The 22,581-nt window shown below is 42.9% G+C and overlaps 1 protein-coding gene across 1 annotated transcript in view; it reads right to left on the bottom strand.

Moving 5' to 3' along the window:
• wdr18 (WD repeat domain 18) overlaps window positions 1-22,581 on the bottom strand; it is a 39,662-nt gene that overhangs the window by 9,477 nt on the left and 7,604 nt on the right. The window contains exons 5-7 of the mRNA XM_085775242.1: window positions 15,431-15,574; window positions 12,423-12,487; window positions 8,903-9,027 (exon numbers count right to left, since the gene is read on the bottom strand). Coding sequence (XP_085631368.1) covers window positions 8,903-9,027; window positions 12,423-12,487; window positions 15,431-15,574 — 334 coding nt within the window. The remainder of the gene's footprint in view (window positions 1-8,902; window positions 9,028-12,422; window positions 12,488-15,430; window positions 15,575-22,581) is intronic.

The following is a 22,581-nucleotide window of genomic DNA, read 5'->3' as shown; positions in this document are numbered from 1 at the left end:
CTCCAGTGCCACAGTTCAACTCTGCATCACTGCCGCTACCACAGCCGAGCACGATCTCCCCTCAGGTTTGTTTTCCACAGATCCCACGCCATGTGTGTGGGCGGCGACGTGGCGACAAAATCCTCTTTGTGAGGAAACAATGAAGTCACAGTTTGACTGTTTTAACAGAATCAGATGAGTCTGTGAGAAATAAACAACAAAAAACCAGAGAGACCATCATCGTCATCCGCCTCCCCTTGACTCTATGTTGTTATTCTTCATATTCTCTGTTTGGACACTTGAGATCATTTTCAAAGAGAGAGTCCTGCGGCTTCAGAGCTTCAAAATAAAAAGGAGATGTTGATTTCTTGTTTCAAAATAAAGCGCAGGCTGTGTTGACCGAGGACAGTGAAGTTTATCTAAAGAGTTTGATGGACGACAGCTCAGGTTGTTTCTGACAGCATCATCAGAGCAACGCCGCAGACATCATGTCCGTCCTCCGGTACAGGGTCAGTCGCTCCGTCTTTGCCCTAATGATCTTTTAATGAGCATCTCCTGGACTGAACCCCCCTCGACCCCCCTCCATGCCCTGCAGCTCCTCACAGCTCAGTCTGATCTGATAAAAACAAAACACTCAGTACGTTTACATGCAGAGCTTAATCGAGCTATGCTCAAAATTCGATTTTGGCGTCAAGTCGGACTTCTATCCTTGTCTCAATTTACATGCAACTGAGAAAATCTAATAACTGACGGGGTCCGCCCCCTCATGCGGCGTCACCCGTCATTTCAGCAGGTTAATACGCCCCCTGTCCTGTTGACTTTTCTGTCACCTCGTAAAAAACTGAATATAAACAACTTAGTCAGCTTAATAATAAATTCTCAACTGCAGTTCCCGACCAGACGCACCAGTCCGGGCCGGATTCGCGCTGAGAATAGGATACGGGCTTCCTCTTTTCCTCTCTCTCTCTCTTTTTTTTTTTAATAAAACACTCTTGCTGGTTGCGCTGTGTGAAATGCATTGAATCGGCGCTGATGCTGGGTTTTTTTATTTACTTTGCCGGGTTCGGGCGGCTTCTCTGCTCCACTTGTTGCCGTCTCTACTGTTGTGGAGCATGCGCACATGCATTGTCCAGCTTCAGTCCGACTAAGGTGTATATACATGACGGAGAAAATCAAATTCCAATCGCATTATCTGGGTGTCTTAATCGGAGTTCTCCAACTCTGATTTCAGTCGGACTAAGGTGTTTACATGCACTTCAGTTGTTCAGTTATAGTCGGATTAAGGCAATAATTCGTTTTTTTCAAGTGTCATGTAAACGTACTGACTAACTGATAAACAGGTCCGGTTGTTCTGGACCGGACTCTGTTTTTTGATGGACCACCACCACCCAGAGTCTGTCTCCGTGCCAACGTGTCCATCAGCAGTTGTGTGCCCCGCCGAAGTGTCCTTGAGCAGGACTCTGACCCTTAACCTGCCGCCTCATTAACAGTCTCAGAGGACGAGGCTGAGAGACTCAAATGTAAATGTGAAGAGACAAGAGGACATCGAGGACACTCCCCCTCCATTAACATCAGAGCGGGTCAATGGAACAATGCTCCGGTCGCCTCGGCGACACAAGACGAATAATTAACAGAGATTGGACCGCAGCACAAAGACAGACATCGCCCCCTTGGTGCCGTCTCACAGTTACTGAGGTCATCGACGACATGGTTTGGCAGAACACAGAGGTCTCACTCTCTGACTCGGTCGACTTCCCACAGTGCATTTCTCATGAAGCAGCAGTGAGTCCGAGTGTGAACTGCTGACTGACAGTAAAGTCTAACAGCTGGACCGGCTCCCAATCACAGTCCAAGGTCGTCACGTCAACCAGAGGAGTGTCTGTTCTCCAGGTGGGTCCAGGTGTGTTGTCCAGGTAAGTGGGGCCAGTCTAACAGCCAGTTTAGGGCTGACTCAGAGTATCTGCAGTGTGCTGGCAGCTCTTCAGCCTTGAAGTCTCTCAGTCTGATTTACGTCTCAATGTTGGACCAGATTTGGACCATTAGTGTAATTCCAGCAGCCGCAGCCAAGCAGCCAATCAATATTTGTAATTGAGTGGGAGATAATTAGCCGGTTTCTATTACCACAACAAGCAGGAAATATACTTTCCCTATTCAGTACAAACCCTCCATCAGACTGTGGTTTTCCTCAGAGAGGAAGCTTTTACTCCTGATTTACAGCAGAGGACAGTTGGAGTGAGAAACCCTTTTAACAATGTGATAAAAACCAACCTGGACAAACCATAACGATCGTTTATCTTTAAAGTACTTTTCAAGCTCTTCGCGCCGTCGAAAACACCTCCATAAGTAAAAATCGGAGACACCAATTAAATGTTTTATTGAACCAGGTCAAACATAAACAGGTTTGGTCTTAAAACACAAAAACCTGCAGCTCCACTGTGCTGCTTTCAGAAACCAGCTCCCAATCCTGGTCCAGGAGTCTAAAACTCAATCGACAATAAAGAACAGGCTTCAAATAAAACTGTTGATGATACTTAGAGTTAGAGCTGAATCAGATTCCTGAACAGCTGTAACAGTGATGCTGCCGTAGCGGTCTGAGAACCAATGAGAATCCTGGTGATAAGAGATTGGGATCCCTGGCATTGAGGGTCTGAGGACAAGTCCTAAAGGTCTGAGGACTAGTCTTAAGGGTCTGAGGACGAGTCCTAAGAGTCTGAGGACTAGTTTTAAGGGTCTGAGGACTAGTCCTAAGGGTCTGAGGTCTAGTCCTAAGGGTCTGAGGACAAGTCTTAAGAGTCTGAGGACTAGTTTTAAGGGTCTGAGGACTAGTCCTAAGGGTCTGAGGACAAGTCTTAAGGGTCTGAGGACTAGTGTTAACGATTTAAGGACTAGTCTTAAGGGTCTGAGGCCTAGTCCTAAGGGTCTGAGGTCTAGTCGTAAGGGTCTGAGGACGAGTCTTAAGGGTCAGAGTACAAGTCCAAATAGTCTGAGGACTAGTGTTAATGGTTTGAGGACTAGTCTTAAGGGTCTTATGCCTAGTCCTAAGGGTCTAATGCCTAGTCCTAAGGGTCTGAGGACTAGTCCTAAGGGTCTGAGTACGAGTCCTAAGGGTCTGAGGACTAGTGTTAACGGTTTGAGGACTAGTCCTAAGGCTCTAAGGACTAGTCTTCAATCAATCAATCAAACAACTTTATTTATCCCAAATAGGGCAATTCAGTTTGCAGCCTCCAGTCAGATAGCACATAAAAAACAGGACAACACATATCAACCAAACAATTCCCTCTGTCAGTGGCAACGAATTAGTGTGAGGGTAGCAATAATATCCAGTCTCCTAAAGACCATAGTGCAATGAATCACACAAGGATAAATGAAAGGAATAATAATAAACACATTTTCACATTATGGCTGGATTAAAATGTCTATTTGAGTCTAATTGCTGCTATCAGCAGCATTTAACAGCTTGATAGCTGAAGGAATAAAAGAACTGCCGTATCTATTTGTTTTCCTTGGGGGGACAGACACCGCCGTCCGCCGTCCCGAAGGAAACTCCTGGCTAAGGATATGGATGACACGTGACCTATCTGGATTTCTGGACTCCTCGTTTTTATTAGAGGGAGTTCAGGTCTGTCACTTGAACTCCAATGATCTTGGAGCAAACTTTGACAATGCTGCTGAGACTATTCTTCTCCTTTACTGACAATCCATAAAACCAACTAATAAAAGAAAAAGTCTAAAGACATTCAATAAATGAATGATAGAAGCTACACAAAATGCTCTTAGAAACATTAAAATGATTCAGCTTACGCAACAGATCCTTTATTGACCCCTTTTAACTCTGTGTTTATATCAAACTAAAGTTTGGAGTCAAACATGGTTCCCAAGTACTTATAGTATGTCTCACTGATCTGAACATCATCTCTATGGATAGTGCTAGCTACTGGCTTAGGGCAATTCCTCCTGAAATCAATCACTAACTCCTTAGTTTTTGTCACATTTAGATCCTTAACAGTCTGAGGCCTAGTCTTAACGGTCTGAGGACTACTTTTGAGGGTCTGAGGATGAGCCATAGGGGTCTAGAGATGGTAACTAGTTTTATAAAGTCTGAGGATTGGTTTTATAGATTCTGAGGAGTACTGATGTGGGGATGTTCCACAGCCAGGTGTCCTGATGTGAAGGAACTAAAGTGAGTTCCTGGGTTTCCTCCCACTCAGCTGGACATTTTAAGACAATGCCACTGCCCTTTTCCCAAAGCAATAGGTGCGAACAGGCACAGGGAGGACCAGTTGTCTATTGTGATGCATTTAGGTGTCTTTTTGCCCTCGGTACTGTCCTCCTTACTCCGGAATGATGTGTTCAGGTCCCCTTGGATCTGTCAGCGTCTCTCGCCCAGTCACGGGGAGTAATGAGCGCTGAGATGAGGAGCAGTTCAGTCGGTGTCAGAGCTGGTTTCTGAGTGAGGAGGTCTCGCTCTGATGCCTGCAGCAGAGCCGGATGTTTCTTAATAACAGTCGCACACATCTGACACGTCGGGACTCGACAGCCTCGAGGAGGGAGAAACATTCGGCTCTGCAGCGCTGCACAGATCAAACTGTGGAACTGATGAATATCTTCCACTCTGATGAACTGTGACTGAACCTCCCGCTTTACATGTGTTGATGAGCGTCACTGACGAGCAATGATATTAACACACAGGCAGTTATCAAATCTATGATTCTGTTTCAGCAATTAATGAATAACGCGTTTGAAGATTCAGTTTGTAATCAACAGGAAGCTGGAACCAGCGCGTGAAACTTTTGACGTGACTGGAGGTGTTTGTTGACTGACAGCTCCACGGTGCCGCCCACGCAGAGACGACATGAGGACAGACTGTCCATGTTTGGATTATTAGGGATGTTCTGGTGAACTGGGACATCAGAGAGCCAACAACAGTCAGACTGACAGCTACACTGATCTGATTCACACTCATCAAACATTCATACCACTCTCAATCTCAACGTCTTCCTGCTCGTTTGCTAAGGATACAAATAATCAGTCAGGGCTTCTGAGCCGAGACAATATTAAACAGCAGCTGAGCGCGAACAGATTGAAAGATCAGAGTTTGGTTTCTGGGTCTGTATCAAACACAGAAATCAGACATATTTTATTTATCAGCACTGATGTGTTTGAGTCCACGTGTCTGTGTCTCAGAAGAGAGAAGCCAAACACTGACATCACAACCAGACATTGATGTTTCATCACAGTCTGAGACAAAGGAAGGGAATAATCAGCCTGTGGTTTTCATTCATGCACTCAAGTGAATCAGATTACGCATCTGAATCCGCTCGGCTCCAGCCGGTTCCTCTGGTATCTGCTGCTCTGATCTGATATTGGTTGGTGGTATTTGGAGACTCCTGATGGTATTTGATGATACGTGGTGGTATTTTCCCAACATTCAGACAGATGTGAAGCAGCTGAATCTGTTCCGCTGAGACGAATCAGTTTGAGGCGCCACTGTCATGGAGGATGAAGCTTTTCTTTTAACGCTCACTCTGCTTTTATTGTGAGAAGCGGCGGCGGCGTCAGGAAGAAAGTCTGAGAACGTGACGGAGGCGGGGGACAAGTCCGTTGGTCCAGCCAAAGGAGGGATTATCATCTCCTGACGGTCCGTTTGAAGTGAGACAGCGGCCTTCAGCACAGAGAGGATTTGGTTAATTACAAAGTGCCAGTCATGATCACGGCGGGGCGTTTCTTCTTCATGTTCCTGTCAGCTGCTGCACGATTGCTCATTATGAATGAGATGGGAAAGTAAAAGCTCCTCTGCAGAGACGACGCAGACGGGGTCAGGAGATTCATTAATAAACCAGCAGCAACAGCAGAGGAGGACTTACCTCAACACCTTCACCTCTGATTCACACGGGCTTCAGTCTGTTCTACTGTCCCACTGAAGGTCAAACCCCGACCCCTCAAGGTCAAACGCTGACCCGGACCCAACTGCTGCTGCTGCACGGCTAAACAGATCCACTACAACAAACCAGTCAATCATCAAACTGGAGGTGACATGAGCTCTGATCAGTGAGCTCATCGTTTAATGAGTTTGTGATTGATGGATTGATTGACGAGTTAAAAACAAACACAGATCAAACCATGTGAACGTGATTGAAACACTTTCAGCCAGTCAGGGCAAAGACTCATCTGTTGAACACATACAGTAGCTCAATGGGATAGTGCAATTTAAGTCGATCCTGCACTTTATTGGGGCATCGTGCAATTCAATTCAATTCAACTCAATCTTGCACTTATGCACTCGTCACTTTAGCAAACAGCACTTTAGCACATAGCACTTTAACTAGCACTGTAGCACTTTATAACTTCTCAGTAATCTTTTGGTCCCCTTACCCACTCCAGGGTTTCCGCTACATGTAATTGATCGTGGCGCACCGCCACGGCAAAATAAAAGCCGCCACACCTTCAGAATAATGATTTTTTTTTTTTTTTTAATGTTAAAACAATGTAAAGCAGGTTTTCCACTAGGGGTTGCACAGACTAGTCCCCTGCTCCACAATGACGTTTTGAGCTTGACGTCGACTAGTCGCTGATCATGTAACAGTAGGCTACAAGAGTAGCGGCTTGAAACAACAGCTGAGTGCGCTGAATGAAAAAAATACGAGCGCAGTCAAGCTGGATAGAACCAGCGCTACCAGACAGGAAGTCAGGCACAGAAAAGGCGAGAGAATCCGGTCAATTTTCAAAATAAAATAAATGATGATTAAGTTTGCTTGTCCGTCTATAAATATTTGTCAGTTGCGTCTGCACACAAGACACACATCCATAGGCTACATACAGGCTAGAGACAGACCTGTGTGTGTGGAAAACCGAGTAGCCTACAGACGGGTCGATGTCTGACCGGCGTGGAGAGAGAGAGCAGGAGAAACTGCCGCTTCCGCGGGCTGTGTGTCCGGGCTGCCGGCAATTAAAAAAAAACAAACAAAAAAAAACTCCGCTATCGACAGCTTTACGTCGCACAACAACTAAAACTGTGAGTAAAACTGTGACTGAGCAGGACTGTGATGGTGACGAGGCCTGTGTGTCGTTTTCCTCCCTAATTGTTTAATGAACAGTAGCTACAGTATTTTCTTTTGCACCTGTATATGTTACAAAAAAACAAACTGATTTACAGTTTGTTGTTTATAAAGCTGCTGCTCTGTGGACTCATTTCTGTGCGTGAAAAAATCCTGGAGGAAACACTGCACTCTTTTAACCGTCTTTTGGTCAGTTAACTGGTGATTTATGTATGTTGTTCATATATGTTTTGTGTAAGATGTCAAGGTGTTGTGTTGTCCTAGTCCTGCCTCTTGTACTTTTTATCGTCATTGTTTTTATGTCTAACATCAACCTGCCAATGGGACTGGGGATGGAAATGAGCCACTTGGCTACAATCCCACATATTTACATGTCAATGTCCATCAATATGTACTGTTCCCATTTAAAAAAAAATAAAAAATAAATCTGAAATCTGAAATCAGTCTTGAGCTTTTACTTTGAAAGAGCTTCTAGTCTGAACAGCTGTGAAGACTTTCCTGCTGCTTTTATTGTGGCAAACTACAAGAAGTTTTTTTTTCTACTGGTGCAGATAGAGGGCTTTAAATTTGAAGCACTACAGGGACTTGTGAATAAGCTCGAGGGCTTTTATTTTGATAGTTCGACAGATTTTCCTGGTGTACTGTATCTCTGTAACGACCATTAAGCGCTGCACTTCTGTTATACTGAGAGAACTTCAATTAAAAAAAAGAAGATTTTGCTGAGGTAGTGGGTTGGCTCTCTGTGAGGAAGCTCTAGGGCTCTTATTGTGAAGTAGTTGGAGAGCTACGACTGAGCCGAGTGTGGAGGCGGTTGGACGCTCGTTGGTTTTAGATAAAACCAGAACCTTGAGTACCAGGGTTCAGGGTATATGACTGAGATAAATAATCAAATATTTAGGTTGCTGCATATTAACTATTCAGTTCCTGTGTATTTCTGAAAACAGTTAAATACACTGTATAGTCTGCTGCTGTTGTTGTTATGTTGCGTATAGCGGCGTAGCTCAGGTTACAGGTTTGAGGTGTGTGAGTTGTACGAGTGTGAAGGAACGGTGTCTGGTAATAAAACATACTCTTTACATTTCAGGAAACATTTGTGTTGTGTGTATTGTGCATTTTGACATCGCAATGACGATGAAAATAAATAAAATATTAATCCGTCAGCCCTATTTAATCATGTTGCCCACCTGGGTCAAGGAAGGAAGGAAGGAAGGAAGGAAGGAAGGAAGGAAGGAAGGAAGGAAGGAAGGAAGGAAGGAAGGCAGGAAGGCAGGAAGGACGAAGAGAAAGAAGGAAGCAAAGACAAAGGGAAAGATGGGAGGAAAGAAGGAAGGGAAAAAGGAAGGAAAGAAAGATGGAGGAAGGGAACAGATTGGGTCAAAGGGAAGGAAGAAGGAAGGAAGGGAGGGGAAAAGGATTGTGGAAAGAAGGAAGGGAAAAAGGAAGGAAAGAAAGATGGAGGGAGGGATGGAAATTAGCCTGTGGCTAAAATCTGGCTCGTTTACAATTCTGTACAGTCTTGTTCATGAACTTGCACTGTCCCACCCAAATAAAATTGAATTGAATTGGGAACAGATTAATTCTATGACTGAGCTCTCCAAGGAAGTAAGAAGGGAAAGAAGGGAGGAAAGAAGGAGAAGAAGGAAGGGAAAAAGGGAAGAAAGAAAGATGGAGGGTCAATTGGATCAAAAGAGGAAGAAGAAAAAGAAGTAAGGACGAAGGGAAGGAAGGAAGGAAGAAAGGAAGGAAGGGAAAGAAGGAAAGATGGAGGAAGGGAAGAGATTGGGTCAAGTTGACCCAGAAGGACAACAGGAGGGTTTAATGGTCTCCGCTCCAGCTGCTAGATCTGAACCGGGTGGGACTTACTGTACCTTTGTGTGTGAGGCAGCGGATGCTCTGTTTACTCTGGATGTCCCAGAGTCGAACCGTCTCGTCGTGAGACCCAGAGGCCAGCAGAGTCCCGTCCATGGACACCGAGAGACACGTCACCAGGTTCCTGAGGAGAAACACACACTTCAGATCATCGACTAACACCTACAACCCTCTGAGGAAAGACCCACAACACCACAGCACCACAACAACACAGCTCTACTCCCTGCAGAGGCTGCTGCAGCCGAGCTGAGCTGGGAAAACCCACTGGACACACTGATGCCTTTTAACTACCTGGACTGTGGCCACAGTTTGTTAATGACCTCAAAGTGTTTCCACTCTTCATAATAACGTAGGAGCTCTGTCCCATGATGCTTCACTGCAGATCTCGCAGCGACCCAGTCTGACTCTTTTTGTTCTGCTCTCTTGGAAATGAGAAGCGAACATCCCTAATTCCCTAATCCTGAGTCCCCATTGTCTCTGTAACACTGCCTTTCCACAGGAGGCGTTCAGCTCTGTAGGATTTCCACCTTAACTCTTTAGTATTTCCAACGTATATGTTCAGATTAGGGCCAATGGCGTGAATTTGTGGAAATGTTGTTGAGAAAATTCTGCAAATAAGACTTTTAGAAAAAAAGTGATAAAAATGAAAAAAAATGAAAAAAATTTTTAAAGAAATTCTAGGAAAAAGTTAGCCTGGCTCTCGCCAGACCCTTGTAGTTCTGTAAAGCTCCACCAGAGGCGCTACGCTCAGCTTCACACAAGGGTCTGGACTCGAGGCCAATGCAAACTTCTTCCCCGGAGCAAAAAATAATGAACCAATCAGGATCGCCGGGCGGGACTTTCTGAGGTGTGACGTAGCGCTGAAGCGACTGTTTGAGTCAAACAACAATGGCGGCTCGCAGTGAGGAGTTGTGCGTTGGCATTGATTCTGCTATTTCAACTGTTTTGTCGAATCTATCGAATATTAATTCTTTGAAAGATGAACAGAGAACGATGTGAGTGGCTGAAGTAGCACGTCATTCAAGATAACGGACAAGTGGTTTATCCAATCACATACAAGATTTTTTTACAAGGCCCCACCTTCTGAAATGAATCGCCTATGGAGCAGTCCCAGACCCTTGTGTGGAGCTCAGCGTAGCTTTGCGGAACTACAAGGGTCTGGCGAGAGCCAGGCTAGGAAAAAGTGGTAAGATTTCTAAAAAAAAAAAAATTTTTAAGTAAATTCTTTTCTCAAAAAAGTGGTAAAATTTTCAAAAAGTTTTTGGAATTTCTAGGAGAAACTGGTAAAAATTCTCAGAAAAAGTGGTTATATTTCTATTTTTAAAAAGTAAAATATTTTCTAGAAGAAAGTGGTAAAATTTCTCAAAAAAAGTTTAAAGAAAAATCTAGTGGTTACATTTCTAATAAAAAAAAAGGAAAAAAAAAACTAATAAAATAAAAAAAAAAGTGGTAAAATTTCAAGAAAAAGTTGGGGACAACCCGGTGTCCCAGCTCTCGTCTCCATGGCGACACCGCCACACAAACGTAACGCGCTAACCCGTAACCCGTAATCTCTTGTTTATGACAGATAAGACTACACAGATATCACCATGGTAACATGGTAGATGATAAATAACTTTATCCACCGTTCCATGGATTGATTTCTGGAAATGGGGCAGACGTCAGACAGACAACAGACGCTGCATGTAACAGGATAAACAAGTGGTCCGCCAGCACGAGGCAAAACAATACAGGCCTGACAATATGTTGTCATGGTGATGTGGTATTGTTTTACCGTCTTTCTCTGGTGGAGTAAAATGACATCCGGTTGGTTTGCCGACGGCCGTCTGCCTGACTGCACCTGAATGCAACACCGGTGCCTCCGTCCTTCCTCACACTACACAGTGGTGACAGTTTTAACAGGCCGAGCCCACAGCTCCGCTCAGTTTCCGTGGTTACCTACGGTCACGCTGCCACTCAACGTAAAAAAAGGCAATGCAACATGGCCGCCTCGGTTCGGTGCGTCGCCCACTTATGTATTTGTAACGACTTGTAACAACTCATTCTAAGGAACCAGAAAGCTTTCATTTGGATGCAGCTGTGATTCACCTTCAGTGAAATACGGATTTATGAAAGACAGATTTGATTTTTGATAATAAAAAGCCAAATAAGTTACTGGGGCTTTAACTCATTGAGTGCCAACCACGTAATTTCTCGTTTTTCGTTCCCATGCGTTGAGTGCCAAAAACGAAATTTTTCGTTTTTTGCTTTTTTTTTAAATTATGAAAATAGACACTTTAATACACATTATATGTAAATTTGGGGACTCTACGACGAGGAGAACTGAAATAGATGACGATCAAAGTCACATGACAGCTCATGAACTGGAAGTTTTTATCATAACTCAGCTTCTGCAAACGGAGTTCTGCATGCAGATGCAGCGCAGCTGCTCCGCTGCTGCTCCGCTCTCACCCGCGAGGCTGCAGCAGCTGGGAGCTGAACCAGGAAGCTCTCAGCCGACAGTCCCGCCCGATCTTCATCTGGAGCAACACCGTGTCCTCCCCAAAGTCCTCCCGCGGTAAAATCTGATGGTCTCTGGACCAAAGCAGACCGGCACCACCGACCCGTACCACAGAAGGACCGCGACCACCGGCGGGACCGGTGTTCGCGAGCCGCTGTGGCCGGCAGAGCCTCACGTTCCGCGGCGAGAGGCTGTGACACGGCACGGTGCGTCTGTGTTATTGTTGTTTAGTGGCGCCCCCCCCGCCCCCGATGGTGGTTTTGTGAATAGAACAACAATTGTTGTGTATATTTATCTTATACGAGCCCTTTGATCCAGAAATGCGAGTGTCAGAAGAGCGACAGGCACAAACAGCGCAGCTTTCATAAAAGACGCTCTATCTCCTTTTCTAGAAAAAAAGGAGGGATTTTGGTGAAACCCAGCCATGTTTAGCTTGACTTTTCTCAGGAACGGAGGCACGTAGAAACAAACGGTTTGTGGCCATTTGAAGGATAAAGTTAAACCTTTCAAATGAGCTACAGTATGTGTTGGTGGCAATAATATAGAATACACTATGGCTCTAAAATAAAAAGTCAAATATGGTCTAATTTGCCGGTACACTTGACTAAAACTTTGGAAAGGAGCGCGGCACTCAATGAGTTAATATAAAGAGTGTAAAAGACAAATAATAAATAATAAACACTAAACTCAACACTAAAGGGGAGAATAACTTGCAGCGCAGTCTTTTCTGCTGCAGCCTCTTGAATATCTGGATTTTCACTCTTTCCAAACACACTGTTGATTTCCTCCCTCAGTGGCTCAACACATTTGTCTGCTGTTTATTTCAGCCTGTGCCAGTGAGTGAGGAGGAAGGTCTTTTGTCTCTGAAGCCACCATGTGACCCAGAAACCGGCTGCGGAGCCAAGAGAAGATCCCCGCAGCTCTGCTCAGAGGAGGAGGCCGCTCAATGAACAAGAAGGAAACAAACTGCTTTCACATGTTTGAACTGAATGTTGTGTAACTTGTGTGACTTGTTTCACCTGTGTCCCTTGAAGACCTGGTTCCCGTCGTTGTCCGACTGGAAGGACTTGTCCCGACTGAGAGTCTGCAGAGGAAACAAAACTGGTTGAACCGGTTCATCTTTATCGACAGCACACACAAAGACAGAGACAGAGACAGAGGCAGCAGCTCCTCTTCTTCTTGTTCTTCTGCAGTTTAAAGTTTCTACCGACTCTGAGTCTCTGAACTGATCAATAACTGATGATCTGCTCTGGTCTCAACACCTCGCTGGTTCTGGATTTGACCTGTATCACATTAGACATCACCATTAACAAATGATTACATTACAATATCATGGAAAAGTCAATTTCCAGTAGTTCAGCCCCAACCAAGTATTGATTGATTGATTATAGATGGACATAGTTTTCAGAAGGCCAACATTTCTATATTAAAAATGCTTTAAAAGAAAAAAGATCCTTTGCAGTATTTCAATTTTGGAGATACTGAATTTTAGGTCTTCACTGAATTTTAGGTGTTCAACGTAGGGAACCGTGCATGTCCGCGACACACAGCTCCACGGACATGCACGGGGGGAAAAAAACGGAGTCACCGTTGCACCGAATGCACGCGGCTACGCGGCGCTTTGGGTAACGAGCGCACATGTCGCGCGTCTACATTGGAGGAAGGCTGTTACCAGTATAATCAGAGACAACCATGAATGAGTTCGCCTCAGTTTCACGTGATTGTCACTGTCAGCCTGTTAGAAAAACATTTTACTGACCCCAGTAGTCACCTAATTGGTCATGAAAAAAGCGAGTTTCGCTTTTCGGCGCACTGTTTGCATCCCTGTGAATATGATACATTGTGATTTATTAGGATACTGTAAACAGGGATGTGTATTGTATTTTTTTTTCTCCAAAAGTCTATTTTTTAGAAAAACTCACAGCACCACTCAGCTACGACACTGGATCCATAATAATAACACAAAACTTTTGCACATTTATATTTGCACATTTGCAGATTTCAATTGTCTTTTCTATTCATTCTTTTGTTAGTATCTTATATATATATATAACATTTGGATGTTTGGATGTGTATATCTCGTTATCTTACTGCTCATATGGTGTTCAAATGTGAGCTTGTGTTATATTGCATGTATTATTTTTTTGTTTTAAATGGAGGTATTGTTGTTACTTTATTATTTGCAAATGTGCATGTGTAATCACATCTGCTCTGGTCTCAACATTAGATCCAGGTTTACGTTTAGAAACTAGTCAACTAATTGTGATTTATTAGGATACTGTCATTTTTTTTCCCTCGAAATGTCTATTTTTTTTTAGAAAATCTCACAACACCGCTCAGCTACGACACTGGATCCATAATAATAACACATTTATATTTGCACATTTGCTCATTTCAATTGTCTTTTTTATGTATTCTTTCTTTAGTATCTTATAACATTTGGATGTATATAGTGTATATCTCGTTATCTTACTGCTCACAGGGTGTTCAAATGTGAGCTTGTGTTAAATTGAGGTATTGTTGCTACTTTATTATTTGCAAATGTGCATGTCAATCTGTGCATGTGTAATCAGATTTGTAAATGTGTAAACTAATAAAATTTATTTTATCTGTATTCAGATTTGCAAGTGAAGACAAATCTACAAATGCATACACAGATCTGTAAGTCTGCAGAAATCTGTAAATGTAATATACTTTTTTTTTTTTTTACACATTTACAAATTTGATTATGCACACACACAGATTGTGAATTCACATTTGCGAATAACAGAGTAACAATAACACCTCCATATGTCTTTATACAGTATTTCTAATTTGTTGCTGCTGCTGGATGTTTGAATTCCTCTAGGGATCAATCTACTTTCTGTGTCACCGTCGCTCAATCTGTGTGTGGGTAATCATCAGATTTGTAAATGTGTAAAACAATCTGCAAATGTGTATTGAGAATCTGTGTGTTGAGTAATAATCAGATTTGTAAATGTGTAAAAACAAATACAATTTCTTATATCTGTATACAGATTTGCAAGTGAAGACAAATCTACAAATGCACACAGATCTGTAAGTGTGCATAAATCTGTAAATGTGTAAAAAGATATATAAATATATAAGGATTATATACAGATTTTCTTTTCTTTTCCTTTTTTTTACACATTTGCAAATAATAGAGTAACAATAACACCTCCACATGTCTTTATATTTCTTATTTGACGTCTTGTTGCTGCTGCTGGATGCCTGAATTCCTCTCTCGGGGGATCAATCTACTTTCTGTGTCACCGTCGGTCAGAGGCTCAACTACGACACAGAACCGCCGTCACCATGGCAACATATGATGAAATATTAAACACGCTAAGATAAGATATTCCACTCCGTGATGTGATGGGCACAAATAAAGGAATAGATTTAAATTCTTCGTACATACACAAACACTTTTTTTACTGTACTGATATTTTAATCTGTCAAGTCGCAGTCACACTGATCCTCCGTAAAGCTGGAACTTTGTAATAATAATAATAATAATAATAATAATAATAACCATAATAATTATAATAATGATAATAATAATGATGCGTTTGGGACTCAGGTCTTCAATTTTACAGTTTGTGAAGAGCTGAGACCAGAGACCGGATCAGTTCTGGTTCAGGTTCAATGAGACGTAGTCGGAGAAGCCTCAGTTCACAGAACAGAGGTTTAAACCACAGAGGAGTTTGTGTGTGTGTGTGTGTGCGCGTGTGTGTGTGTGTGTGTAGACGAGCTCTGTGGTTTGTTTGGGGATTAACTCAGTGAAGCTTTAAAATGTAAATCTGCTGTGAAAAGAAACAACAGTGTCTGAGTCACAGAGGAGGAAGAAGAGGAAGAGACGGAGACGGATGAGTGGAGACACTGATCACCACCAACTCTCCTCTAATAGCAACATCAATAATCGATCAATATCACAAACACACACTCACTGATCTGTAGAGTAACAACCAGGATCGAAACCAGGTGTGAACAGTGTGTGTGTGTGTGTGTGTGTGTGTGTGAGACTCACCTGGCTGCACAGAGACACCTGGAAGATGTTCCCGTCGCTTCCTCCACAGAACAGGAAGTACTCGCAGGGGTCAAAGGTCACCGACATGATCTCCACGTCAAACAGGACGGAGAGGAGCAGCTCGCCTGAGGACAGCTCCCACACCTGGACACAGACCACAGAGACGCTCAGGAAACACATAAACACTAGGGCTGTAGCCGATATCCCAGTACTCGAGTACTCGCTCGGCTTGGGCGGCATCCGAGTACCATTTCACCTACTTATTTTTCAAATAATAAATCATGTTTCAGACGTAAATCCAGTACGACTTCCGCACCTCTGCTCCGCGAGGTGTCACTGTACTGCTACTTGTGACAGTGTGTTGTTCATGCAGATATGTTGTTGTAACTTGTATAAAATGGCATGGATAATTTGAATTACATTGTTTTGACTCAGTTTGTCCCATAAATTATCACTATCATCTGATGTACATACAACTCGGATTTTAAAGGGACAACGAGGAGTTTTGGAAAAGCGAAGCGTTTTCACTCTACATTTATGAGCCTCCGCGCGCACCGTAAAATTCTTTTGACCGGCGCAAGACAGACTCATGTTTTCATTCATCAAGAATTAAAGTCAGAGGTTGGAAGACGATCACATACCGTCGTAGTTCCGACCATAAACGGCCATTCAGCTGCGTTATTCTCATGACTCGTTGCGAAACCGAAAGTAAAAAAACGCTGGTCGGCTCGACCAGCATTTCCACCACCACTAATAATAACAAAATAACGATAGAGACAGAACGATATATTTATCGAAAATGGGCCCATTAACAAGTGTGGGTAGCGGAGATTCATCCACATTAACGTGGGACTTTTTTATAACCGAATAGAAACTCCTTGTTGTCCCTTTAAGATGCATAATGCCTTTTACATTTTTCAGTGAACTATGTAGAATATCGCAATATAGCGCCATATATCGCAAAATTTGGATATCGCAATATCGTATCGTATCGTGACTCAAGTATCGTGATGCGTATCGTATCGTGAGGTCCTTGGCAATACCCACCCCTACTTCAGATGGAGCGATGGCGTTGGCGAAGAGAAAGCTGACCTCAGCAGTGTGGGAACACTTAAAAACTCAGTGATGATAAAAACCAACCAACCTCGTTCTGTGTTAAAAAATGTGTCTGCCAATATTTTATTGATTATTTAGGGTGAAATGTTAATGGTTCCTTTATTGAAGTGTGCGCTGCCATTATAAGAAAAATGTTTAGCCTATTAACGGGACAATTTAAAGCAGATATCAGTGGCACGGCCTTTTCGGCTAATGCTGTGTTCAAGGCAGGCTTTTGAAACCGTAAGTTACAGCTTCAAGTCACAACTACGACTTGGTAGCGTTCCAGGTAACCCGTAGCTCGTGTTTTTACCGTCCTGTTGTCTGTGAAAGTTCCCTATAACGGCCACTCGTAACTTCCGACCCGTGAACTCGTACCAGATCGAACTGGTATGACTTCACAGGAAGGAAAAACACAAAGTACGAGTTTCCTTGAACGCACCATGAGTTAGCAGCCCCCGCCCTTGTCAGGCATCAATTGGTCCTCGTGCTACGTCACCACATTCACGCGCATCCCTTGGCTGCACACACAGCCCTTCATGCCGTTCTCTCCCCTCATTGGATAACACTTGTATCCCACAAGGAAAATTTTCTCCTCGGGTTACAGCAGAGCAGAGTGACGGAGAGACTCGTGTTTAGGCTGAAATACTTCATGTAAGTGATTGCTGACGGAAAATAGGACTATTTAGGACTTATATTAACAAAAACATTCCACTGATATCTGCTTTAATTCCGTGGCATTCCCTCTTTTTTTTTTTTTTTGCTCTTTTAATTGCGAGTGATTTGAGGACAGAATTGTGAGGAAACATATTCCACAAGCCAATGTAGCGGGTTAAAAAAAAAAAATCGATATTGCCACAGACATGTAACGATATGAAATGACAGGCTTGTAAGAGTGAGAGAGACGAGCGTCCCTGTCACCATGTCAGCTGACCCCCCCCCCGCCCCCATCGCTAAACGAATACTCGAGTACTACTCGGATAGTGACTCCGAACATTCGGATAGTAAAATGTGCTACTCGTTGCAGCCCTAATAAACACACACACAAACTCTGGTTTTCATCACAAGTGCAACATCGTTTTTTTTTCTAGGTCGATATTTTCTGAGCTTCACCCGGCCAATAAATGCATCAACCAATCATGCAGCGTGAAAAGGAGGAACATCCCAACCCCCAGCTGCTGTGTTGATACAGTGAAGTTGGTAACAAGACGACAGCAGGTGTTGAATACGTGAGGGAGAATCAACGAGTAGTTGTGTTTAACGGATCTATACATTCAGTTAAGACACGACGTGGAGGTGAAGAACCGGCCGACACTAGGGACGGGCATTTCAAGCAAAAGCATTATTCGATAGTCGGAGGGTACAAATCGATTATTATTATATCGGTGCCGGAGAATAATGTATCGGTAATCTTAACGGGGAAGTCTTCTCTCCCGGCGTAAAACTACATCAATATTTCCCGGTAGCTTCTCATCACAGTCCACACCTTGCAGAGTTTGAGCTGCAGCTCAGTTTCACTTGTTTTCATTCGACAGAGTTTCACACAGAACTTTCTGGTGGAGTCTTTCCATATTTCTCCTTCTGCCACAGTAAAAAGGGAACATTTACAATTTTTTCAGACAAGACGATTGTCTCATAAACTATTAGATTTTTTTTAAAGGGACAACGAGGAGTTTTGGAAAAGCAAAGTGTTTCCACACTACATTTATGAGCCTCCGCACCGTGAAATTCTTTGACCGGCGCAAGACAGACTCATGTTTTCATTCATCAAGAATGAAAGTCAGAGGTTGGAAGACGATCACATACCGTCGTAGTTCCCACCATAAACGGAGATTCGGCGGCGTTATTCTCATGACTCGCCACGAAACCGAAAGTAAAGAAACGCTGGTCGGCTCGCCCAGCATTTCCACCACCACTAATAATAACAAAATGACCATAGAGACAAAACCATAGATTTATCTAAAATGGACCATTAACAAGTGGTAACGTAGATTCATCCACATTAATATGAGACTTTTTTATAACCAAATAGAAACTCCTTGTTGTCCCTTTAACAGAACGACTATTTGACTATTCGAAAATGATTGCCCATCCCTATCCGACACAGAGAAAAACTTTGGTTTATCATCTGTCACATATTTACTATATATACGCAAATCACATCAAATTTAATTCTGTTTAGCTGCATTATGCAGATGAACATGATTTCTATTCTATTTAATTTACTACTACACAGTTAATGTGCAGGCTGCAGATTTAACAGTAGAGTAGGTTACACCACCATAATCTCTTTAACGCTTAGAAATTATGACAAATGTATCATAGAACAGCACAAACATGTTATTTTGAAATCCTCAGCAGGGTCTGAAAAAGTCCAGCTGAGCCGTGGAAGCTGATGTCATGATGTTACTCTCGTTACTGTAATTGAGTAGCTTTTTTGTGTACTTACTTTACTTTATTTGTTTATTTGGGTGGGACAGTGCACATTAATGAACATATAAAAACATGTAAATGTGCCGGATTATAGCAGCAATGCTAATGTCCCAAAACATAAAAACAGTACAGTGACAGAAAAACATAGACATAAACGACATAACAATGCAGACAACAAGGACATAACAAAACAACTATAACGAGATAAAACATTGACCTTTTTACAACACCTCCATGGATAGTGGGACCTAAAGAGTTTCTGAGAGATAAAGTGCAAAAGTGCAAAAGTGCAAAAGTGCAAAAGTGCTGGGCCAAAGTGACAAGTGCTAGAGTGCAGGAGTGCATGGTACCAAGTTGTATTGCACTACAATTGCATTACTTAAAGTAGGGAGTAGATTTTTCCACCCCTGGTGATAAATTATTTTCAAGGACAACTCAAGCTTTTCCAGGACATTTGACTTTTTTTCTCATTTTCCATGTGTTTTCCATGACTGGAAAATTGCTCAACCATTTTCCAGGTTTTCCAGGATGTGTGGGAAACCTGGATTCAGAAAGAGAGAGGAGGAGGAGTGTGTGTTTGTCCGATCGATCGCCTGATGAGCTGCAGCACCGACTGTTTAATTAAAAACCAAGCGCGACCTGAACAGAGCCGGTTGGTCCCGACTGGAGCGGCCACTGGACACCTCCACTTCTCTGTGTGTGTGTGTGTGTGTGTGTGTGTGTGTGTGTGTGTGTGTGTGTGTGTGTGTGTGTGTGTGTGTGTGTGTGTGTGTGTGTGTGTGTGTGTGTGTGTGTGTCTGCCAGCTGCCCCGTGACCCCGGCCGGTGCTGCTGCTGCTGCTGCTGGCGCTGCAGACGCCGCCGGTTCCAGACTTCCACTTCGCTCATTCCCAGCGAGAGACCCGGACCATCGCACCATCATCCGTTATGATGTCACAGACGTGTCGTCGCCACGGAGACGCCGGTGATTTACGCCGCCGGAGATTTTACTGAAATTAAAAACGGATCTGAGCAGGAGAAGAAGAAGAAGAGGAGACGATCAATCACTCTGATCGATGACGTCACCGCAGGAGATCCATCGATTATCTGCAACCGTCAGTTCAGACAAAAACAACAACACCTCCTCTTCATCATCCTCCTCTTCCTCTTCATCATCATCATAATCTTCATCATCATCATCTTCATCATCATCCTCCTCTTCATCATCATCTTTTTCTTCATCATCATCATCATCATCCTCCTCTTCTTCTTCATCTTCATCACACTCATCATCATCTTCATCTTCATCCTTATCTTCATCTTCATCCTCCTCTTCTTCTTCTTCATCATCTTCATCATCATCATGATCTTCATCGTCATCTTTTTCTTCTCTATCATCTTCATCATTTTCCTCTTCTTCATCATCTTCATCATCTTCATCATCCTCCTCTTCTTCTTCTTCTTCATCATCATTTTCTTTTTCCTTCATCTTCATCATCCTCCTCTTCCTCTTCATCCTCTTCATCATCATTTTCTTCTTCATCCTCCTCTTCTTCTTCATCTTCATCATCATCATCATCATCCTCCTCCTCTTCTTCTTCTTCTTCATCATCATCAACATCATCCTCCTCTTCTTCTTCTTCTTCTTCATCTTCATCATTCTCTTTTTCTTCATCATCATCATCATCATCCTCCTCTTCTTCTTCATCTTCATCTTCATCATCCTCCTCCTCCTCTTCTTCTTCTTCATCCTTCTCCTCTTCATCATCATCATCATATTCTTCTTCATCTTCATCATCATCATTCTCCTCGTCTTCTTCATCATCATCTTCATCCTTCTCCTCTTCATCATCATCATCATATTCTTCTTCATCATCATCATTCTCCTCTTCTTCATCTTCATCATCTTCATCCTTCTCCTCTTCATCATCATCATCATATTCTTCTTCATCATCATCATTCTCCTCTTCTTCATCTTCATCATCTTCATCCTTCTCCTCTTCATCATCATCATCATATTCTTCTTCATCTTCATCATCATCATCCTCCTCTTCTTCTTCATCATCTTCATCTTCCTCCTCTTCTTCTTCATCTTCATCATCATCCTCTTCTTCATCATCATCTTCTTCCTCATCTTCCTCCTCCTCCTCCTCTTCTTCTTCTTCTTCTTCTTCTTCTTCTTCATCATCTTCATCTTCATCGTCACTGGACTAATGGCGGGTCTGACCGTGTTAGCATTATCTTTAGCATTAGCTTTAGCTTTAGCATTAGCATTAGCGTTAGCGTTAGCGTTAGCGTCAGGTGTGTGTGTTGATCCGAGAGGACGCGACCTGTCTCCCGTCGCCACGGTAACCGCCCCGTTATCTCCCGTCGCCACCCAGCGGCGCCGTAACGAGCTCATCCATCACCGTGACGGAGACGCCGAGGTCGGCACGGCAACGGCTCGACAGCGAGGTGGTGGAGGGGGGGTTCATCTGTGTTTCTACTGCACGACTGTTTGACTGACACACACACACACACACACGCAGACACACAAACACACTAACACACACACACACACACTAACACACACACACACACACACACACACACACACACTGATCAGATAAACACTGAACAGTTTATCTGACTCGCACACGTGTGTTTGTTTTGTTCACAGGAAACAAACTGACCTCTAAAGGTCACCGTGAGCTTTTAATTTGAAGGATCTTTGAGATCAGTAACTTCTGTGTGTGTGTGTGTGTGTGTGTGTGTGTGTGTGTTATTACCCACAATGCATGGAGGTAAAGGTAAATATTTCTTTTTTGCAACATCGACTGTACTTGACAATACATGTCGTCGTTTTTTTTTGGTCCTCTTTGATGCCCTGGCGAGAAAATCCAGGTTTTGGTTCAGCTAGACACTTTATTTGACCCTTTGGAGTTGTTTTTCCATATTTTTCACAGTTTTCATATCGTTTATAGCAGACACCTATTTCGACTAACCGCTGTTGTTTTCTATTACTGATTGGGTCTCGTTTTTTTTACGTACATAGACATCTCTTTATGTCATTTTTTCCTCTGTATTATGTATTACAGGGCTTAAAGTAAAAAAAAATCCTGAGCCTGAACTTTTTTCCAAGGAGCGGGGGTGCAGTGGATCCGACGCATAGCCTACACATTATAGGCAATTTAGCAAACAACTTTTTAGCATTGTGCTTGGTAATGTACACAGGGTTCATACACATTTTAACCAACAAATTTCCATGACATTACAAGACCTCTAAAACATCAATATATGCATGAAATGTATGAAAACTATGTAAAAAAAAAAGAAAGAAAAAAAGAAAAAAAGGAAATGTCAAAAAGTAGATCTAATGACAATGGGCTTTATGCACAGCTCCACTACTTCCTGAGTTCAAGCCAGCTTCATTATTACATACAGACAAACTGATTAATCCAGGTGTGTCTGACCTGGTCATTCCCCCCAAAAAATTAAATTTGATTTTAAAACATTGAAGCATTCTGGTTTACTCTGACAAGAACATGAAGGGAACATTTGTTTCAGATAAAAAACAAGCACACTGAGTACTGACTTAGGTTCCTATAGCTTAATTGTAAGGCAACAAGGCAAGAATGGCTGGAGTGTATGAAACTGAACTCAACT

This window comes from Trachurus japonicus, chromosome 4, assembly GCF_045865225.1.
Source record: "Trachurus japonicus isolate A0001 chromosome 4, Traja_1.0".
Lineage (NCBI taxonomy): Eukaryota > Metazoa > Chordata > Actinopteri > Carangiformes > Carangidae > Trachurus > Trachurus japonicus.
This window is presented reverse-complemented; position numbering and strand designations above follow the sequence as displayed.